The sequence below is a fragment of the Rhinolophus sinicus genome, chromosome 14 (assembly GCF_057876585.1).
Source record: "Rhinolophus sinicus isolate RSI-liver-muscle chromosome 14, RSI-T2T, whole genome shotgun sequence".
NCBI classification, from domain to species: domain Eukaryota; kingdom Metazoa; phylum Chordata; class Mammalia; order Chiroptera; family Rhinolophidae; genus Rhinolophus; species Rhinolophus sinicus.
In genome coordinates this window covers 177,733,654-177,756,819 of record NC_142514.1, presented here as the reverse complement: position 1 = coordinate 177,756,819, position 23,166 = coordinate 177,733,654, and the positions used below count along the sequence as shown (strand labels likewise).

The following is a 23,166-nucleotide window of genomic DNA, read 5'->3' as shown; positions in this document are numbered from 1 at the left end:
TAAAGGCAATCCCTGCTAATCCAACAAGTATTTGCCACCCACATATTTGGTAGGACACAAAGGAAGCCACAGGCCTGTCCCTTGTCTTACTAAAGGGTTGCAAATAGCCTGAGAAGAGGCATTATGGCCCAATTTTCAATACTTCTATACATGAGACTTTTAATTCTATATTTCCGTATTTATTAGGGCAGTTGGAGTTGGTAGCTTCTAATCTTTTACCCATAAACATTACGTTCAAGAGGGCTTTACGGGGCTGGCCCAGTGGCTCAGGTGGTTGGAGCTCTGTGCTCCTAAATCGATGCTGGTTCGATTCCCACATGGGCCAGTGGGCTCTCAACCACAAGGTTGCCAGTTCGACTCCTGCAAGGGACGGTGGGCTGTGCCCCCTGCAACTAACAACGGCAACTGGACCTGGAGCTGAACGGCGCCCTCCACAACTAAGATTGAAAGGACAATCTGGAAGTACACTGTTCCTCTATAAAGTCCTGTTCCCCTTCCCTAATAAAATCCTCAAAAAAAAAAAAAAGAGGGCTTTACGTTCAAGAGGGCTTTGTATTGCAATGGACTTTATTCAACATTAGTTTCGTCAAATGCTGCAGAATCCCGGTGACTAAGGAAGTCATTAATTCTTTATACTTTTAGTTTCCTATCTCTAAGTTAGCAATATGCTTCCCGGGCTTTACTTAGCCAGATTTAATTTGTAAGAATCTTCAGAGGAAAACGTTTCATATATAATTAAAAAGAGTGTTGCTTGACAAAGTTGGAACTGAGCTCAAAATAAATCCATCCTGGTACAACCCCCTTCTGGGTGCTACGGAGAGAAAACAGCCACCGATACATTAAGATGAAAAGAAGGGAAGAGATAGAGCTTAAAGTGAAGAAATGACACAGACCCCCCACATACACACTTTAAAAACTTTATTTATATAAAAAACTCATTTGTTTTTAAAAGCATTAACAAGAAAGAAAGAAAAACAGAAAAGGTATGGAGAAGACACGCCCCTGACAAGTGTTCAGTGGAAGGTGCCATTTTTGGTTTTCTGGAATTGAATGTTTAGTGTTTTTATGAACAAAAAAAGAAAAAAAAAAAACAGTTAAGGTCCCCAAAAGCCCATGGCTGTTCTATTACCCACACCCCACCAAGAAAAAGAGCACCAAGAAAAGAGCAGAAGAGAACAAGAGAAACCAAGAGTGGAGCCAGGTCCGGATGGGGGCAGTTTCCCCTGTGCAGTATGTTCTGAAGGTCACAGAGAGGGAAAGGCTCCTTTCTGCCAGAAAAGGAGTGGGAAGAAATGGGAAGGGGGGGGAGGGTAACTGAGGGATTTTAATGCATAGGGAAAGGGGCGGTGAGTTGTGCACTTTGCTCCTACCCCATAGCCTCCATATATAAGGGAAGAGGGAGAGAAGAATAAAGATTTCCAGTTTGCACTGAACTGAGCCTTTAGATTAAGGGGAGGAGTAAAAGACAAATAAGGAAGTGGATTAAAAAAAAAAAAACCAACCAGCACAGCTGCTGATCGCTCTAGCCCAACCAGCTAATATACACTAAACTGAAAGGAGGAGGTATTTGGGGATGGGGTGGGCGGGGGGTGGAAATGATTTCCCTACAACCCCTTCAGAGATGATGGTATATTCTGGGCAACTAAGAAATAAGAGTCATACCACGCACTCCTCCCATCAAGCTCATTTTGAGATTTATCAGAACAGGATTTTTGCAAAATCCCAACCATATACTGTTGAGCAAAAGCTTGCTATGGCTGAAATTAGAGGCTACACCAATTGCCAGTGGAGAACCTGAGGTTCTCTAGGTCACTTCTCCTCTTCTTTCAGCTATTTAGGGCTAATAGTAAGAATCAACAAAATACAATTTGCAAAATCATGAGAAATGAGACTGCAGAGGCAAAGAAAGGCACGTGGAAGGGAAGGAGAAGATGCACCCCAGGCCAAAGGCACAAAGAAGAGGCAAAGCCAGGGGCGCTCCCCACCTTTCAGGGTAAAGGGGGCAGAAGTATGTACATCAAGTCCTTTAGTCAGCCAACCAATCCAGGGAGTAGGCAGGGGAGGACAGGGCTATAAGGGGGTGCAAAGGAGAAATAAGGGCGGGGGAAGCCAGCTTTGAAGCTTCCTGCCAGTTTCAGACTAACTGATTCATGTACATTCCTACTAGCTCCTCCAAGAGGTTCTCCTTCCCAGAAGACAGCTTTCTGCTCCTTCTCACCCAAGTCTTCCTTGACACATTCTCCTCTTTCTACAGCCTCTTGCCAATGGCCTGGCCAAGTCAGCAGACATTATCACAGGACGGGAGCGGAGGGTAAGGACAGCCTCAGTGTAGGGCAGCGGCAGCGGCAGCCCAGGGCTGGTATGAAGCTTGGGGAGGAGACGGAGTCTGTAAGTCCTTGACGGTCCCTGCCCTGGAGACGAGGAGAGCAAGGTTTCTTAATCTCAGTTCTGGGAGACCTTCACTCACTCAAGGGGCCTTGCCAGGTGGTATGTGCCAATGTCACCAGCCTTCTTTGCTTCAAAAACAGTCATCAGGAATAAGGGAACAGCTCACACTTCCCATTCTCCAAAAAAACCAAAAAGTCCCTTCCCCACCAAGAAAAAAAAAATCTTGATTAAGAATCATCAGTTTATCAGCTTGCTGTACAATGCACGTACAGCGTGTAACTTCCAATTCTTCCCACAGCTTCCAGTGAAGATCCCCACTCCCCTTCCCTCCACACAAGGCCAGGAGTTCCAGGGAGCGCTGGCAAAAAGAGCTAATCTGCAGCAGTTTCTCAAGGTATGTATATAACTGAGTCAGGGTTCTTGGGAGCAATTGGAGAGGATCTGGGGAGAAGGGACAATTAAACTTCACTGGAAGAAGTTAGGAGTCGATGGAAAGAAGGCAGCCACTTAGGGCTATAAGGGCAGGAAGCAGCCTGGCAGTTGGCACAATAGTCCAGCGAAGAAAGGGAAAAATCGTCAGTCCATTTCACCACCAAAAAATAAAAGTACATATATTATAAGCTCAGATGTAGTGGAGATAGTGGTGCTAAATCTTCTGCTGTAGGGAAAAAAGAGAAAGAGATGTTAATAGGGTTGGGAACAAGGAGGACCACAAGACAGCCAAACAAATCTGGAGGAAGAGCAGAGCACACCACGGAGCATCAGACCAGCAGCATGACCCAGCCCTGAGAGCTAAGAATCACAGAGGAGCCCCAAGCACCACGTGCTGAGACCAGTGTCTCTGGTCTGATCAGATGGGCATGATTGGCAGACTGCTGCACACAGGGACCGCCTTCCTCCGTGATAGTCGTGGGAGTAACTGGGGGACATACCATGGGGGGGTAAGACACTTGGTCCCCCTCCTCATCCAAAACCAACACATCCATCTCTTCCTCCAGAGATTCCTGCCCCTCGTCCTGCTGTGAACACATGCAATTTGTTAGTATGAGAGTAAGGAAATAGGAACCTCGTGAGTATGTGCCAGATCTAGGGGGAATCCCCAAATCTGTAAACTCAAACAAAACGAGATACTAGTAAGAAAAGGGAAAGACAGTTGAGAAAACACAGGCAGGAACAGGAAGAGGAGTGATGCATAAGAACAGACCAGTTAGCGTTAGTTATGTCAGTAACACGTTTATAGTCTTCTTCCCCATCTCAACCATTGCAGAATAATGGCCCAAGAAATCCCAACAGGAGTCAAAACTACTTTTCCCGAAAGCCCCTACAGAAAAGGATGCTGTCTTTCACCAGGTCCTTTTTCGCTATCTCACAAAACATGCAGGCTTCACGACAGAATCAGCCATAGGAGGACAGCAGTATATAAAAAGAATTTACCATCAGGGGTGTTCCCTTCAATGGCTCCATTTCGCCTAGATCCCCGGATCGATCCAGTGTTCTACTGTGGTCCCCTCTCTCATTCAGTGTGGAATAGTTGTTATCTAATGAAAAAAGTACACGGAAACGTGATATTCCCCTCTAGTGTGTAACATATACTGAGCAGAGAAATGCGAATTAGGTACCTCTGTTAGGAACTGAACTTTGCCAAATGCTCCAGAAGACATTAAGTTCTGGTCACCCTTGACTTAAAAAGAACATGAATCTAATTGGGAAGCCAACGTATATGAAATACACAGAGTATGACATACATAAAAAGCTGAATGAAGAGCTCTGTCTGTAAGGATATTAGAGTGAAGAGAAGAGACCGTGAGGTATGCAGCAATAGTTAGGAAAGATCTAACAAAGGAGACAGGACTTCAGTTAAGCCTTTATGGAGGAGGAGAATTTAGAAAAGCAAATAGGGAGGATATTCCAGTAGGAGGTATTACATGAGCAAAATCAAGAAAGTGCAGAGTGGAGAGAGAGAAAATCAGACCAGGTGGGCTGAACCAGAGCACACGGAGGTAAGATAAAGGGCGCCTGAGGTCAGACTATGAAGGCTGTTGAGTGACAGTTTAGGGACACAAACATGACACTGTAGTAATGAGGAAGGCATACGAAGACTTTTTAAAACACCTCTGAGCATGTGGGAATGCAGAAGAAAGTACATGGATCAAGTTTTACTAAATTTCCTCACATCCTTCCAATTGGAAATGTTCAGCCAGTGCTCTTCCGGGATGGCAAATGGTGGATACTACATCCACTATAAATGGTGGATGGCAAATGGATGAGGGTACTAGAAAAAAACTGCAGAGCCAGACAGTTCTCACCCCAATGAAGTACGACTCCATATCCTTAGACAGGAATTAATCACCTACCTAATGATTTTGTGTTTGATCCCATATTGCTCATCTGGATTTCTTCCCGATCAGGTTTCTTATCTATATGAAGAAAGAAAGTTATCCATGTCAAAAATTAACTCTTCAAAAAACCTATACTCGTCATAAAAACTGCTCTCTAATCTGTCCACCCTCCCTCCCATTAAATTTTTCCTGAGTGCCCACACAGTGTGCCAGGCACTAGACAAAGCCCTCACGGCACGTAAAGACATTCCTTTCCAAAAGACTCCTAACCATTCACTCTAAGCCAGCAATTTTCAATTTTCAGGGCCCCTTTACAGTATTAAAAATTATGAGGAGCCAAAGAACTTTCATTGGCGTGGGCTGTATGGATTAATATCTACTGCACTGAGAAATTTTAAATATTTATTTATTTCACTTAAAAGTAACAATCAACTTATTCCATGTTAACGTAAATAACACTTTTAAGGAGCATTTGAGATCTTGTCCCCGGCATGTCGTCCGCTGGCTCAAATAAACGCTCATAAAAATTATCTTAAAATAATAACACGTTTAAATTTTTATAAAAAGGATTGTTTTACATTTTTGCACATCTCTTTAAAGTTTGGCTTAATATAAGATAGCTAGATTCTCATATCTAGCTTCTGCACTCAGTCTGTTGTGATGTTATTTTGGTTGCAGTATATAAAGAAAACACAAATAAGAAGTTGGAAAGGGGAGGAGAATCTTAATAGTCTTTCAGGTAATTGTGGATATCCTTTGATACGACACTACTAACTAATACCATGTTTCCCCAAAAATAAGACCTAGCCGGACCATCAGCTCTAATGCGTCTTTTGGAGCAAAAATTAATAGAATACCGGGCATAATATAATATAATATAATACAATACAATACTGGGTCTTATATTAATTTTTGCTCCAAAAGATGCATTAGAGCTGATGGTCCGGCTAGGTCATATTTTCAGGAAAACACAGTACTCCACAGAGTTTCTTTAAGGTTAGCAGCAGTGTAAAGTCTGAATCCAAACAAAGGATATCCTCATATTCTGTTAAATTAAAATCCATTGTTCTGTCTTGGACTTTGAATGGATCCATTACCCAGGCATGACTTTGAAACATCATGCTTTGGTCACTTGGAAAATACTGGTTCATAGTTATGCAGATCTTCTAAAATGTTCATTTTACCATGTCAGAAAAATCACATTCATTAGTATCACCACTGATTTCATTAAAAAGTCTTTGAAGTATTGGGACGTTACTAAGGCAGATACAAGTTTTCCAAAATTATAATTTTCACTAGAAAATTCAGGCAGCAAGTACTGTCAGTTATTTTTCCTCAAAGTGACAAGCTCCCTGCATTCATTTTTGAGAAAATGTCTGCAAATACCTAAGTTTGAATAACCATAGTTTGTCTGTCAGTCATTTTTTTCAAGTAAAAATGGTGTTCCACAAAGAGTGGCTAGTCAACTAGTAACACAAGTGCTTTTCCACAAGATAGCCATCATAATTTTATATGCAGCGAGTACTTTCTGAGTACTTCCTATTTCATCAGCATAGGATATTAAAAAGATGTGTACTCCAGGGTAGAAACAGCAAAATTAATAATTTTCACAGCTCCACCAAGTGCACTGTTAAGTGAAACCAGTTCTTTTTTAAGCTGTGAGTACATGGCAATGAAAACTACAGTGACTAGTTTGGTTTGGTGTCACTGCCCTGATTCATGCTCAGCCCCCATCACCACGGCTTTTGCACCATCAGCACAAATGTCAACAGACTTGACATTTTAAGACCGCATTTCAAGAACCCTGACGGAGCCAAAGGCTAATTATCATTAAGAAAATAGGATTACAATATATACCTAAGTGAAAAAGCAAACTTTTTCAAAACAAAATACATGATTCACCTTTTGGGGGAAAACGTATTTGCTCACATGACCAAAGTGTTTAAAAGATATAACCCAAAATAGCAGTGGGTATCTCTGGTAATAGAAATAAGTGATTTGTTATTGTTATTTTTCTGATTGTCAGTATTTTCTAATTTTTCAACAGTAAACATGTATTACATTGAAATTTAAAAGAAAAAAATAATCATTTTGCAATATATACATATATCAAATCATGTTGTACACCTTAAATTTATACAATGTTACATGTCAATTGCATTTCAAATAGAGAAAATAGACTAGGGTTCATTTTCCAGTCATTTTAAGTCCACAAGCAAAGACAAGGGGATACCTGGGCTAACTGCCTGTTTTGTTTTATTTTCTAAAGCTCAGGCCTACCTGCTTCAATCCTGAGTGAACCATTACTACCCTCTACCAAAGACTAGCTCACTCAGAAATCAATATATATTCTATTGCTTGGATAGTAAGCTCACTAAAGAATAGCAGAGGTGGAATAAAAGCAGAGGGCTATGCCCACTGGATACGGTACCTGATTTCTGGTTCCGGTCAATGAGAGGGAGAGTGCTATCATCATATGAATGACTGCTCTGGCTTCGAGAAGCATTGTTTAGATTCACCTGGAAACAAACATAAAATACAGCAATGTCACCCATGCCTTATTCCTTAGCGGGTACAGACCTTTAGGTCCCTATTCCCAAATATGACTCCTATCAAAGGGCTATGGCAGATTTTGGGAAAGTCCAAAAGGCCATCATCCTTAACTGCCACCAGCATTAACAGTGGCAGTGACACAGAGGAAGACAACAGCTATTTTGGCAGCAAATGAACTGTGGGCACCATTCATTTTGGGGTGGGGTAAACCAAATGATTTCTTTACTATCTGAGACTTGAGTCAAAAGTAGACTTAATGTGATGAGAATAGAGGAATCCAAAGACAGAAGCATTACCTGAGATCAAGGAAAAAAATAGTTCAAGTCTTGGTCCCAAGAATTATCCTACCTGAAAGTCTGATTTCTTCCATCCTTCTTTTTCCAGTGGCTTCCGCAGTTCCTTATATCCCCAGATTGTCTGTAATACAAGTGCTGCTGCTCGAACTTCTTTTTCTGAACGGTTCCTTTTGAGGAAAGTAACACCATATGGAATTTGGATGTACGACCAGGGAAGAAGCTGAGAAGCTGTTCTCTCTAATATAATGTAACTAATATAATGCCAAAATGGGCAAGATCAAGTGGTCACCAAGTCCGGTATTCTATCCAACAGTGACACACAAAAATGTTTGATGGAAAAGTCTATTATCAATTTATGGATCAACATTAAGACAGAAAATAGGTCAATACCTCTTCAAACTGTACACGTAATGAAGGGAAAATAACCTTAGAAACAAACAGGAAACGCTCCTTCCTAGCAACTCCCCTCTCAGACTTAAATTCTTCCAGTTGTAATTTTAAGTGTTAAGCTCACCCTGATTTGTTGATCAACACCAGCTTCTCGATACCCTGTGTCTCTCGAAGCTTTTTGGCAGCCTCCAAGTTCTCAGCAATAACCTCGTTGATGGTGTTCAAAATAGAGACCACAGTGTCCTCAGAGAAATTCTGAGAGGAGCTCTGCTGCCCTCCTGGCAGATTCTTTACCAAGTTAGGGATAGCATGTTTACCTGCAGCAGGAAGACAGAAGGGACGTGCCGGGAGAACAAGCTGAGTCAGGCCACGCGGCGCCTAACACTATCCTTACCTGCCTCGATCACATAAAGTATAGGGACTGTCCCCATGAATCCACTTCATTCTCCTACAGGGTTATCATATCAAAGAGCAAAGGACCTGGAATAGCCATGAATTTATTGTCCTTCCTTTTCCTTTTTTTATTCTTTCCTTTTTCAGTCACACTGAAACAATGTGAATACTTTATATCAAATATGCTACACAGTCCTTTCGGACAGTTTAATGAAAACAGTATATTTAATATTATAATAGTTCAAAAGTACAGTCATTATAAATTTTAAAAATTGGGCTCTGCCACATAGAACCTATATTATTAGGTTGGTGCAAAAGTAATTGCAGTTTAAAAGGTTAAAAATAATTGCAAACACCACAGTTACTTTTGCACCAACCTAGTAACTCTGAGCAAATTACTTAACTTACCTGGCCTTGAGTTTCCTTACCCTATAAAAAAATGGACCTTTGTAAAGTGGTGCCGATTAAATGAGAACATACAGAAGTGCTTAACAAGACCTACTAACAAAGTAAGTGCTTAAAAAACAATAGCTATTATTCTTCTATTTTTGAAGAGTCATCACCACTTGTCTTTCCAAGAACCATTAAACTACAGTTGCCCCTTGAATAGCATGAATTGAACTGTGTGGATCCACTTATACATGGATCTTTTTCAATAAATACTGTATTTTCTCTTCCTTATGATTTTCTTAATAACATTTTCTTTGCTCTAGCTTACTTTATTGTGAAAATATATAATACATATACAGAATATGTGTTAATCAACTCTTTATGTTATCACTAAGGCTTCCGGTCTAAAATAGGCTACTACTAGTTAAATTTTGGGGGAGTCAAAAGTTATATGTGGATTTGACTGTGTGGGGGGTCAGAGCTCCTAACCCCCTTGTTGTTCAAGGTCAACTATATAACCCTCTCCAACCCTTGAATTCACAAACTGTAGAGGGCTAGGATTCTTCCTCTCAATCACTTCAATAAATAAATAATTTAGCACCTGCTGGATTAAAGACGCTGTACTAGATGCTGAGGGAATGAACATCCATCTCCTTACCAATGAGTTCTTTGTTGCGAGCATCCACAGCCAGGTTTCTCAGCGCCCCGGACGCAGCTTTCACCACCCTCTCGTGTTCGTTGGTCAGGAGGTCAGCGATGGCAGAAAGAGCCTTCTCCTGGCGCAGAGCAGAGCGGATGTATCGGCCGTACTGGAAGTAGCACATGGAGGTGAAACGGATTACAAATGGCGCAACAGTGAGCCAAGTCTCCCACCTCCAAATCCATCTTCTGAAAGGTACTCACCGTCCAGCGCCCAGCACACAAGTTCTGGATAGCTCCAGCTGAGGCTTCTAGAATGGCAGGAGTCTTGCTCTCCTTGAGGAGCGAGATGTATATCCGAACCACCTCTGGCTGAAATAAAAGCTCGTAGCCTGCACGAGAAAGCAGAGGCTGCTCAGCAGTACCTACAGACCAGGCTGTGGGTGGTGGACGTCCAGGAAGTCCTCTGGATTGATGGGTTGAGGCTCCCGAAACTCTCCCACCCACCCAGTAGCAAACTCAGAGGCTTGATTCCATGCTTTAAGAAGAATTAATCCATGGTAAGAACAGAAGGGATATGAACTCATCATATGCAGCTCCTCTCTCCCACAGTTTACTTGGCCTTGCTGGGCACTCAGAGCTAGGCACTCAGGGGGTTCATTTGCTCATTGATACCACTCAGGGTTAAAAATTTCTCTTCTCAAACTAATTATTTCTAACTTAACTGAGTCATTCTGCCCACCTTTTCTGTGACCAAGTAAAATGGCCTATCATAGATTTAACAATATCTATAACTTCTATATCCATGGAGAGCTGAGAATTTTGGACTCACTTTATTGATAAATATAAAGAACCAAACTGTGATAAAGAGGCTTCTTATAACTGGTAGGTGAAAGTTTAAGTCCCAAGAACGGTAGTGGCTACTTAGGGGCCTAAGCTGCTAGTCTAGACTACCATCAGAACCGTATCCTACCCTCAAGCACTGTGAAGAGCTGCTGTAACAAGCAGTCTTTTGTAAGTTGTTGCTATAATATTATAGTTTCCCAATATTTTCACCATCACTTCAAACCCATAAATTGGAGAGAACAGTGAACATATTGCACAGTATACTGTTAAACTACCAACTACTTCTCTGTGGACTGTGTTTATGACACATTTGGAGACTGAAAAGAAAAAGACAACTTACCTCGAGCGGGACTAGTTCTTTTCGGGAAATCCACTGTGTCGTTTGCTGGATCTTCTGTGGGTTTTTTCCCTGTAGAAATTAAAAAAGGTGGGGAGGGGTAAAAGTTTAAGAAAGGAGAGTCCACCCTGGTACATTTTTTATTCTTCAGTCAAAATCTTTTGATCAGGGATGCATCAAATGGGTAGGTGGGGGGAACATGTGGGCCCCCAGTAGCCCCCAGGGGGCTGCGCTGAAATGATGACAGAAGACAGGCAGCAGATTGGTAAGATAAGGCTAACCACTGTTGTTGAGATTGTCCTGAGTTCAGATAACTGGCAGGGCTGCCCAGAAATAGCATGCCATGATCCATTAGCTCAGAAAAAGCTAAACTTGTTTCAGTGGTCTTCCTCAACTGAATTTTCTTACATGCATCCACAGGGAAGGGTTAAGCAAGGCAACATTAGGGAAGCTAAAACCAAAACATGCAAATTAGAAATAGATTTAAGCGCCTTAAAAGATTCCACTCACCTCTGGAGAACCACTCATCTTCCAGTGCGTCACCCAAGGTGGAAAGCAGAGAGAAATTAAGGAAGAAAAATGCAGGAGAGAGATGTCAATGGGATCATGGGCAGATAAGCAGGAAAGCAGAGAGGAAAAGAAAAACACAGGAAACACAAAGGAGGAATGGGGGCAAAGCCCCAGATTAGTTGAGTTCTCGTCCTTTACTGTCCCCGTCACTGATGACACCACCACCACCACCACCACCACCACCACCACCACCACCACCACCAGCCCCACCACCTCGAATGAAGCACACAACACAGGGAAAGCAGCAGAAGAGCAAAAAGACATCCTCGACTAGGCAGACACCTGTACTGCTTGGCAGGTATTCTACACCTGAGTGTTCCTTTCCTGGTCCTACATTGAAGAGCAAGGGACAAGGAACTAAGACTCACCTTTGCCCTTCTTGGCCCCAAAGCAACTTGCAGCATGTGGCCCAGTGCTGTTGGCAACATTGGGAGGCGTCTCTTGGTAACGCTCTGCCTGCGGAATCTCCCGGTGAACTTGATATGACAGGTTCCGAAGGAGGCAAACACAGTTCTCCACAAGCTTGGAACATAAAAGAAAAGGCTCAATGGAGAAGGGGATGCCCACAGTGGTGTCCCAGCAAGCATAGGTTTCCATGATTCAGACACTAAAATATCGATCCTCAAAAGCATAGTCCAACCCATCATCTCTCCCAAGGCCTCTGAGGCCCAAACTTCTCAAAATCCCTGTAGCCAGGCTAAGAAAGGGTTTCTGCCTCCGTTTGGTGTCTGACACTAAACTTAGGGCCTTTTTCCTAAATTTTTCACTTTTTCCTACTTAGAAAAATGTACAATCTTGGAAGTCCAGCTAAAGAGCTTTAACGTATATCAGCAAAGGAAATTCTAAAGAAAACAGTTTTCCTCTAAGGTGAATACCCACTTTAGGGAGTAGGGGCTGGTATAGGTATCTAATGTTATTTAGAAGCCTGCGGCCTTAAGTCTGCACTCCAGGTACCTCACGATTGTTATGAACGGAATTCACTCAGCCATTAACTTACCTTGCTGTCTGAATCCTTCTGCCCAATCTCAGCCTGAACAATGAAAATGAGGGCATCCACTAAACCATCACATTCCCGAAGTTTCCGGCGAGCTTCACTCCTCTCTGAGCTGACATTCCTAAGGGGAAAGGGAGCGGCATCAAGATGACTCGAATCCAGAAATCCTCCCTTAAGCTCCCTCAACATCTACAAGCCTCACCACCTTTTTTACTCGCTATAACAAATAGTGAATACCCATTATAAGGAAGGCACTGCAACTGCATGTTGAGTAAGACAGTCCCTGCTTTCAGGACATTTATAACCAGGACAGGAATTGGGAGGGTATAAATAAAGTATACCAACCACAATAATTTACGACGGAATAGATGCTTCTTGTATAGAAGTACAAATGAAGAATGAGGCACAGCACATAGGAGTATAACCCAAAGAGAGAAAGAATATACTGCAGCAATTATTACAGGATATAAAAGAAATCAGGAAAATCTTCATGAAACAAAGGCGCCTGAGTTTAGGAGAGAAGAACATTACAGACAGAAAGAACAGACCTTCCTCTCCCACCCCCTACCCTTCGCGCACTCTGTACTCTTGTTGTTGCACTGACCGGCAATACAGGTAACTGAGGGCAGGGACACAGCCCAGGACGAGAGAAGGGCCTTGCACGTGGTAGTTATTGAACAAATGTTTACCAAATTAAATGAACCAAGTCAAAGAGGCCCGGAAGCAGGGAGGCTATCTGGGGAACAGCAGGCACACCAACATAGCGGGCATGTGTGGACCACGAGGAAGAAATGACAACGGCAGAAAGACAGACTGGAGTCACAGTAAGCAATATAGACAGGAACGGAGGCCGACTGACAGGCTAAAGAATTTTTTTAAAGAGATTTAAGTTAGTCCTCAAACTTTCAACCTCCATCCTCTCAAAGCCCTCACGCTACCTGAGGCAGCCCGCTGTGTTGGTGAGCACCGACTCCCACTCAATGTGGCGTGGCTTGCAATCTTCATGAGGTTCCCGCTCCCACCCGGAATGCGGAATGATCACTTCATCTGTCAAGGCGTGCAGTGCATGGTCCACTATCTCCATTTTGATTGAGTCATGGGATGAGAGATTCCACAGGGTTCCTGGCAGAGACAACTCCGTCAGATAGCCCTCCAGCACCCAAGCTAGTATGTTTGAAGAATGCCAAAGAGAAGGCCCGATTTCAACACTTCTCCGTCTTCCCCAATGACCAAATACCTTGTAATGAATGATATTCAAGCTTTTGTCTGTGACCCATGGTAAGAAATATATTTTACATTATGGCTCAATACAAACATACACATCATGAAACAGTTTCATAAAACAACACTTATCATAAGAAATGCTCTCTGAGCTATCTACACCAGCTTCTCAACGTCTGCACTACTGACTTTTTGGGCCAGATAATTCTTTGTTGTGGGGAGCTGTGTTGCCCATTGTTAGATGTTTAGCAGCATCTCTGGCCTTTACTCATTAGATGCCAGCAGCACTTCCCCACCCCAAGTTGTGACAGCCAAAAATGTTTCCAGGGTACAAGACTGCCCCAACTGAGAACCAATCATTATTACTGCATGTATGTATGTATGTATTTTTCTTCCTTTCTTTTCTATTTGAATACTGATTGTGACCCACAAAATTGTGTTCAATACATACTAATGGATCACAACCCACAATGTGAAAAACCATTTTTCTGAAGCAAGGACCACAAGTTCAAATGTCTACACATGCCAGGCAGGTGAGTCAGGACAGCCGATAATTTAAAGATATTGCAAGAATATGGATAAATGGCAATTGACACTCAGCTTCAATGTTTGGGTGACAACTTTCTATATGGCAGTAGTCAGAGATAACGGAATGTGTTGGGATTGCTACAAACTGGAGAACACATATCTCAATCAGCTCAAACCAACTACTGTCAGGTAGCAAAACAGATCCATTGTTACCAGTTCTTGCACATTTTTAATAGAAGCCAAGAATCTAGGAATTATAAGTGAAATCGTTGGAATTTTAAACATTAGCAACCAATTCATCAAAATTTTGAAAACCTTGTGTGATCCAAACACGCTATGAAATGGCTCTGACCCCAAGGCCACCAGTTCATAACCTTTAATCAAAAGTGAAAGGACTGGAAATCCTTGTAGGTCTCAGCATCTCTAGAGGTTCACAGCGACCCTGACCTACCAGCTTCCCGCAGGCCTAGGACTCACCAGTAATGACTTCCGTGAGGTCCATATCCCGAGCCTTTCGGAGCAATCGCACAAGGGCCGGAACACCATCACAGTTTTTTATGGCGATCTTGTTATCCTGGTCCCGTCCAAAAGAGATATTCTTGAGCGCTCCACAGGCTCCAAGGTGTACTTCCTTTTTGGGGTGGTCTAACAATCCCACCAGTACTGGTATGCCCTTGAGCTTCCGGACGTCAGTCTTCACCTTGTCATTGCGATAGCACAGATGTTGCAGGTAGGCAGCTGCATTGGACTTGACGGCATCCAAGCGGAAGCCTAGCATGGCGATGACCTCCGGCAGCTCGGGTTGTCTCCAATTGGGAGGCGGGGGCCCTCCTTTGCGCAGGCTATCCAGGCTTGCTAAACTCCCCCGTTCGTGCTGGGCCAAAGGAGCCCAGTAGTACTGGTCCGATGGCACCTCCTCACCAATCATGTCTTCATAGCTCCTGCAGTGTTAGGAGAACCAAAAGGAAAGGGGAACACATCAGGCTGTCAAGTCTGGTTTCATGGAAAGCTCAAATCACCCCCTCATCTTTAAGGTAGGAGTAACCCCAGTTCTCGTATACTCAATCTTACCTGTCCTTTGCATAACTGATACACTGATTGGTTTTTCTTAATGGGGTAAGGTAATCATTTTTAAAGCACCTGTAAACTACACGTTTTGTTTGTTGTTTTTCCCTGTGAAATTTACTAGCGTGGAGGACAGTAACAAGCATTCACAGCCGTTGATCACAAAAAAGGAACCAAATCCTGCTTAGTAGGGAATGATACCTACCTGACAGCTGTTAACTTTTCTGGATACAGATTGAAATAAACCTTCTGATAGCAGAGTTAACCAAAGCAACTGGCTGAACACCACAGAAGTCAGCAATGTCTGAGAACAGTTCTTACAAACCCTTAGCTAAACAGGAAATGCGGCATTTACACACAGGAAACAGCTGGTGGGATAAGACCCTTACACACACTTCATATTTAAGCCCCTCTTTACCATATTTTGGAAATTATGAAATAAGAGGTGATGGAGCAAACACAGCACAGGACTTCTTGCTACGTCATACGAGCACCTGGCTTAAGTATTGATGAGGTATAAATGCGAACGTTTTCATTTCATCCCAAGGTCATCTCTGCTCCTCAACAAATGTAGTGGAGACATGATTTCTAGCCTCCAATTTCTAAGGACAATACCTTCAGTTCTGTCAAAATAGAGACTACTGAACACTCACATTTGGGATATCCAGTCACTAAGAAAAGGAACAGAGAAACAAAGCAATGGAAGGTAAAGAGGTAATTATCCCTATTTCAGTACTACCCACAACCACTAGAGGGTGAGTCTGTCACACTATTATTTATTCATAACCACCAGGAAGGAAGAGACCCATTATCTGTAAGCTCATCTCACTCTGTGGCTCCCACAGGAGAGAGGAGAATCTATTGTGTGGAACTCTCCAAATAAGCCTGCTGTTTGTTCCACAAAACCACTCCCACTGTCACCAAACCCTCAAGGTTAGCCTAAGCAGAGGGCCTGGCCTGCCTCACAGCGGTCAACATCAACCCCTCAACAGTGATTCAGATGGACAAAGCATTTATGAAAAATCACTAGTTTTTAATATCACTGAAATAAAATGAACAGGTTACACAGCTAAATTTTGAGTAGGTTACTAAATAATAGGTAAGTGGGCCGGCCCGGTGGCTCAGGCAGTTGGAGCTCCGTGCTCCTAACTCCGAAGGCTGCCGGTTCAATTCCCACATGGGCCAGTGGGCTCTCGAGCACAAGGTTACCAGTTCAATTCCTGGAGTCCCGCAAGGGATGGTGGGCTGCGCCCCCTGCAACTAAGATTGAACACAGCACCTTGAGCTGAGCTGCCACTGAGCTCCCGGATGGCTCAGTTGGTTGGAGGTTTGACTCCCGCAAGGGATGGTAGGCTGCGCCCCCTGCAACTAGCAACGGCAACTGGACCTGGAGCTGAGCTGCACCCTCCACAACTAAGACTGAAAGGACAACAGCTTGACTTGGAAAAAAGGCCTGGAAGTACACACTGTTCCCCAATAAAGTCCTGTTCCCCTTCCCCAATAAAAATCTTAAAAAAAAAAAAAAAAAAATAGAAGGTAAGTAAGATTCCATTTTCGTAGGGGATAAAGTCACGGTTTGTTTACATGAATAGGAAAAGGATCTCAAAAGAAACGCACCCAAGTGTTAACAGTAGTTCTTTATCAATGGATGGTATGCTTTTCTGCATTTTTCTACTCTGGGAGTGAACATGTTTTACTTTTATTATTTTAACATAAGCAATTACAATCACCAAGATTTTAGTCACTCAAGAAATATTTCCTTTTTTTGAAAGCAGTGGATCATGACATTCTTTCCTTTGTTTTACAAATTAACAAAGCAGAGACCAGAAAGATTAAAGGCCTTGCTCCAGGCTACAGAGCTGGTGGCAAAGGCACAACTAGAACTAAGGTCTTCTGGTTCAATGCCTTCTCCACTCATCATTCTGCCTTACTGTTTTCATTTGACCTTGTATTACTCTCCTAGGCCAGGAACAGGAAGCTGCAAATGTTTTTGCTAGTCAAGCAGGTTTCCAAGAACCAGGCCCAAAACCCTCTCCACGTCAAGTGCCACATCTAGGGACAGCAGAGAATGAGCTGGCCGCCCACACCCACCTAGGTCCAATCACTACTAATGAGGAAGTCAGAAAAAGCAGACTTCAATAAGCAGAAGAAGCCAACACCCTGGGCAGATTCCTTAGGCGATAGCTGCTATCTACCACTGCGCCAATTGTACCAGCTGAGGCCTGGTGCTCTACCCTCCACTCCACCCGACCCCCACCCCAAGAATAAAAGGTGAGTCACATGGGAGTTGGATTAGCTGTCTGCAAGTTACCTGAAAGGTGAGTGACTCAGGCTTAGACAATGGGGCCTGTACCTCGAGGCCCAGACCAGTTTACTACTAGCCAAAGCTACCTAATCAAGGAAAGTCAGTACCAGTGCATTTGCTTTAGAAGGTCATGACCTCAAACAGAAATTCAGCAACAGCTGGTGGGCTAGCCTTACCATCAGGACATCCGTAAATCTTCTCCCTTATTTCTTATTACTTCTCTTTGATTGGAAAACCCTGTCTCTGATTTATTGTAAAGCAGGGTTGGCAGCCCATGGGCAAAACCTATTTTTGCACAGCTCCAGAACTAAGAACGGTTTTTATATTTTTACAAGATTGTAAAAATAACACAAAATAACAACATACAACAAAAAGGATCTATGACCTGCAAAGGCTAACATAGTTCTAGTTGGTCTTTTACAGAAAAGGTTTGCCAACCTCCACTCACAAGCAGCTCTCAAGGCAAACCATCTACCAATCAAAACACCAATCACTCCCTTTTTCACATCACCAAAGAATCCCCCAGGATGAGGAGGAAAGTCAGAATAGACGGCTGCTTAGTGATCTCTCAGCGTCAACAATGTACCACCCTCTAAGGATGCCACACTCATTTCACTTTATAATCAAATGAAAGAACCTAAGTGCAAAGGGTCAGGGCTTTTGTGAGATCAAGGTTTGTTTTTATCTTGAAATTAAAACCACCACAGGGAATGTTCTTACATGTGTATTCCAGCCCCGAAAGCCTAAAACTCTTAACTCTGTTCTTAATACCAAACCAGAAGCTGAAGAAATCCACAGGAACGAGTATTTCACTGCCCTGGGTACCAGGAAGGGGTCAGATCTTAGGCAGAAATAACTGAACTCTTGGCATTAGAAGCAAAGGACACATTTCAGGACAGAGACCAATAACCATCGCAAGTCGTTTTCTGTAATTAGATGTATAACTTTTATAATGAAAAAAGAGATTAAAAAGACAGGTCGCTATTTAGTAAAATCAGAAAAGGGAAGAACAAGGTGGGCTTCCACAAGGAAAGACAAAGGAGAGGGGGCCATAAGTGTCTCTGATCCTAAAAAGCACTTAGAAGAGCAAAGACCTAACCCTTTTCCCTATGTTGGAAAGGCCCTTTTCCTTCCCCTTTTCTTGCCTACCTGAGGCGTCTGCGAGGGTCAGAGGGTGTCCCGGTCCGGCGGGCAGTGCCATATTCGGACATCATGCCATAATCCAGGTCTTCGTAGCCCATGCTCCGCTGGTCGTCCTCTAGACCATAAGGCTCTGGATGAAAACGATGTAGATCCACGCTGCTCCCACCTACCCGAACCTGGGGCTGGGGCCCATAGACATCCTGTCTACTCGGTGCCCGGTAACCTTCCATGCTTGGCCGATACCGCTCCTCAATGCGGGTCACCCGGGACAGGCTGCCATAGTTGTCACTGCTACTTGGATAACCATCTTCATAGTGGCGGCTGTATCCATCAGGAGGGTAGTGGAAGTTCCTGGGAAGGGTAGCAGTGCCTGCTTGCCCCACATAGGGACCAGGGCCCCCATTGCCATTTTTACGGAAGTCACGACCCAGAGTCTGAATGTAGTTGTTAGAAACTGATGTGGCATCCACAGGCAGCCCATCTGGTCCCATAGGGACTGGCTGTACCGTCCGTGTTGTCACAGTCTTCACTACTTTCTTGACCTTCAAGTAAGAAAAAAGAAAAATTAATGAAATGAATAATATAAGCTTAAATTCTGGCCTCTTCTAAGAAAAGAAACAAACTCCTACCTCCAGCTCACTTTACTTAGAAATGCCTTACAACTACCATCTACCCTTCTCTCCATCTTATAAGAAGTCCCCAAGCAGGAAAATCGCCCTAGCAGTAACTACAAGGTCTGACAATTAAGTTCATGAACTTGTTGCAAGGATGTTGCTAACTCTTTTTGGTATCAGAGGGATTATTCGTTATGAATTTATATCAACTGGACAGTTAACCATGTGTACTAATCAGAAGTGCTGAAAAGCCTGTGTGAAAAAGTTACATGACCGGGCCGGCCCGGTAGCTCGGGCTAGGTTAGAGCTCCATGCTCCTAACTCCAAAGGCTGTCGGTTCGATTCCCACATGGGCCAGTGGGCTCTCAACCACAAGGTTACCAGTTCAATCCCTCGAGTCCCGCAAGGGATGGTGGGCAGCGCCCCCTGCAACTAAGACTGAACACGGCACCTTGAGCTGAGCTGCCACTGAGCTCCCGGATGGCTCAGTTGGTTGGAGCGTGTCCTCTCAACCACAAGGTTGCCGGTTTGATTCCCACAAGGGATGGTGGGCTGCGACCCCTGCAACTAGAAAACGGCAACTGGACCTGGAGCTGAGCTGCGCCCTCCACACCTAAGACTGAAAGGAAAACAACTTGAAGCTGAACGGCACCCTCCACAACTAAAATTGAAAGGACAACAGCTTGACTTGGAAAAAAGTCCTGAAAGTACACACTGTTCCCCTGTAAAGTCCTGTTCCCTTTCCCCAATTAAAAAAAAAAAAAAAAAAGTTACATGACCTGAGCTTTTCGCCAACAATTCATGGCTCTTGCATCATGACAATGCACCAGCTCACACAGCACTGTCTGTGAGGGAGTTTTTAGCCAGTAAACAAATAACTGTACTGGAACACCCTCCCTACTCACCTGATCTGGCCCCCAATGACTTCTTTCTTTACCCGAAGATAAAGGAAATATTGAAAGGAAGACATTTTGATGACATTCAGGACATCAAGGGTAATATGACGACAGCTCTGATGGCCATTCCAGAAAAAGAGTTCCAAAATTGCTTTGGAGGGTGGACTAGGCACTGGTGTCGGTGCATAGCTTCCCAAGGGGAGTACTTTGAAGGTGACCGTAGTGATAGCCAGCAATGAGGTATGTAGCACTTTTTCTAGGATGAGTTTGCAAGCTTAATTGTCCAACCTTGTATGCCTACAAGGGAAGCTACTGTACACCTTGATGTACCTTCTCTCCTCCCCATTCCATTAAATTTTCCCATATTTTTTCTATCCTTTCTGCCTGGACAAAGATGACTGACTTTACGCTTTCACTACGGGTCAGAGGCCCTTCATCCTCATTAAGTAAGTGCTTAAGCCCTCCCCTAACAGAGTCCATAAGAAGACATCCTCCCTCGTCCCAGACCTTAGATAAATCTTAGCTTACTGTGGTCTCCGTGCGCCGAGTGGTTCCATCATCCGAGGTCTCCACAGAGACAACAGACATGGCTCCCTCAGGGTCTTCCTCCGTGTAGGTCTCCACAATCTGCCCTGGCTCCTGCATCCTGGGGATGGTGCTATAGAGAAGGTGACTGTGATCCTAGAGAAAAGAGAAAAAGGAAAGAGTTACTATTCAGCCCTATGTATCCACAATCCATCCCAATGAGAAGCATTATCTCACGCATCTTCTATGGGCCCCAGGCGTTTTACAGGGGTGGCTGTCCCCATCTTTTGAACTTGTACAAAAAGGCAGAAGATAGAATAATTTCCCAGTTCTAACCAGTATGACCTGAGCTAGCTATACCCACATCAGCCCCCACGTGACAGACAGCAGGTTGACCTTCCTCGTTCTGGTCATCGGTGAACACGAACTGTGTCAGCTGCAGCTACAGCTGCATCTGAGCGATTCTTCAGAAGAGTTCACCCAATAAGAACTTTTAAGATGAACCAGGAAATCCCAATAAGAGCCATCTTCTCACTAGTTCTATGTTATTCTTCGGGTAATGCCTAAGGCTCAAGACCCGTCAGGATTTAGGGAGGCTTTTCTGCAAAGTACATCCATTCTAGAAAAGGGACACAATAATTTGGGATCAAACTCAAACACTGGCTCAATGATCATTAAAATTCATTCCAATAAAACTACATATATACTTTGAAGTTCCACTCTTTTATTTTCCTAAATAAAAGAAACTAATTAACCAGTGCTTATAATGTGCCAGGCACTTTACAAGACACCAATATGCTCTATTAGGCCAGGGGAGCAAGAAGATAGGAAGGAAGCAACCCAGACCGTGAGCCAAAAGAATTACCTGGGGTCCGTTGAGTTTCAGATCTGGAAATTTCTGTCGCTCAAGGTCAGCATCGCCCACAAACCGGCCGTTCTGAAATACAGCCCACAAGAAGACAATTCATTCTGTGGCCTTCCTTTGCTCTATCAAACACAAATGATCTTTTTTCCAAACAGGAAAAGGGCTTTCAAGGAGATGACTGTGGCCTGGAGCCCTCCTGCCAGTACTTATAAAAGAACCACATCATTCCTTCGTCTTAGGACTTCCCGCAAAATTGGAATCAGACCTGGAACTCTGGCAGACTGGGTCTCTGGAACATAAGAATGTAAGCTCCATGAGGGCAGATGGTTTCTTTTTTTTTTTTTTTTTTGGGGGGGGGCAGTGATGTTTTGTCCAATGATGTACCCCTAGTGCCTTGAACAGTGCCTGACACATAATGGACACTCAAAAACTACTGGCTGAGTAAAGAGCAGAGACTCAGATAAGTTCCCCAACAGTCTTTTTGGAAAGCTATAAGAATATAAGGAAAGTTCGAACAGCTAGGTTGGGGGGGTTTCCAAAAGCCTTTGTTATTATTCCACACATCGTCATGCTCTACTACCATTGGAAACTCCCATACCAGGCAGCTTTCAAAAGAAACAACAGATATGAGTCTCCCTTTTCAAGTAGGAAGAAAACAAGTACCCCAACTCCCCTCAAGCAAACAGATGTCTCAACATCTTCATCACCAATTATTAGAGCCATAGAACATATTTTAAAAACGTCACCCTTAAGTTGTTTTAAACAGCAGGAAATACTACTGACATTATACTACATAACAATACATCTGACTGCTCCTCTTCAAATGGAATACAGTGAGCTCCAGCCACCTTGGGAGACTGTCCCCCACCACACCCCCATCACATAGATAGTGTAAGGCTGCAGAGAAAGGAAGTTAAACATTACTTTCAGGAAGAAGGAAGGGTGTGGTTTCATTGCTGAGCAGAAGTTAAATATAAAAAGAGAAAGACAGAGGGAAAGCATGTACTAAGTCCTGGAATTCCCCACCACCTCCAAGCCTGAGCAGCTCTGCTCTCCCCTTTTCAGTATGTCCCTCTCGTCCCTAACCCTCTATTCTGCTTCCTATACAAGTCCTAGGAACGTTGCAAACACACTGCCTCCAAACTCCTGATCATCCCCCAGTTGAAACTGTCCTCTCACTCAGCAAGTTCCTCAGCATAAGGGACCTTCTCTGTTTTACAAAATCATTAAAATGTTATCAGTAGAAAGGGCTATTGAAGCATGAGCACTGTTCTTAGTTCCCACCAGAGCTCTCGTAAGATGCAATGCCTACCACACACACACACACACACACACACACACACACACACACACACACACCTCAGACAGATGACCTCAGAGCGAAGTCAGACTGAGAAACCACAGGAAATACAAGACACTTCTCATTCTAACACCACCTCTCCCCAGTCACATCAGAGCGAGCCGACCGAGACCACTGGCTCCGGTGCTTATTCGGGTTAAACAGCAGCGCGACGCTCCCTCTCCAGCGCTAACCAACAGACTCAACAACGACCCCTTCCTCCAACACGACTTGCACAGCGCACAGGGACAATATGGAGCAGCAATACACACTGCCGGTCACTGCCACACCTTCTGCGTACAGACTGTTCCCTGAGGGAGACAACTGGACTTGAGAGTACAAGGTGCCCAACTCCCCCAACCACTAAGCAGGCATTTACTTTCCTGAATTTCTGATGGCAAGGGGGGGAAAAAATCAGAGAAAACAGAAGGAATCTGAGTACAGCTCCAAACTATATGACCTACCATTTACCAGAACTGCATCCCAACCCCGAAATCCCACTCCAGCAACACAGGAAGTCCAGTGGATGC

General features: G+C 43.7%; 1 protein-coding gene and 1 long non-coding RNA gene across 14 annotated transcripts in view; one reads left to right on the top strand and one right to left on the bottom strand.

Moving 5' to 3' along the window:
• Positions 1–903: 903 nt before the first annotated feature.
• CTNND1 (catenin delta 1) overlaps positions 904–23,166 on the bottom strand; it is a 44,499-nt gene continuing 22,236 nt past the window's right edge. For 4 of the 13 annotated variants that reach the window (XM_019715390.3, XM_074336418.2, XM_088789600.1 and 1 more), the window contains 17 exons: positions 21,298–21,369; positions 20,436–20,588; positions 18,404–18,939; positions 14,362–14,825; positions 13,074–13,257; positions 12,139–12,256; positions 11,510–11,663; positions 11,082–11,099; positions 10,575–10,643; positions 9,653–9,780; positions 9,408–9,558; positions 8,091–8,283; positions 7,629–7,743; positions 7,159–7,246; positions 4,743–4,805; positions 3,823–3,926; positions 3,064–3,407 (listed from right to left, as the gene is read on the bottom strand). In XM_019715390.3, coding sequence (XP_019570949.2) covers positions 3,150–3,407; positions 3,823–3,926; positions 4,743–4,805; positions 7,159–7,246; positions 7,629–7,743; positions 8,091–8,283; positions 9,408–9,558; positions 9,653–9,780; positions 10,575–10,643; positions 11,082–11,099; positions 11,510–11,663; positions 12,139–12,256; positions 13,074–13,257; positions 14,362–14,825; positions 18,404–18,939; positions 20,436–20,588; positions 21,298–21,369 — 2,868 coding nt within the window. In that variant the 3' untranslated portion in view covers positions 3,064–3,149. The other 9 variants (XM_074336420.2, XM_019715395.3, XM_019715397.3 and 6 more) reach the window with 5 other exon arrangements.
• LOC141572270 (uncharacterized) lies at positions 16,001–23,136 on the top strand. Its single transcript, XR_012497594.2, has 3 exons — positions 16,001–17,220; positions 21,453–21,601; positions 22,744–23,136. It is a non-coding gene; the product is annotated as an uncharacterized LOC141572270 (long non-coding RNA).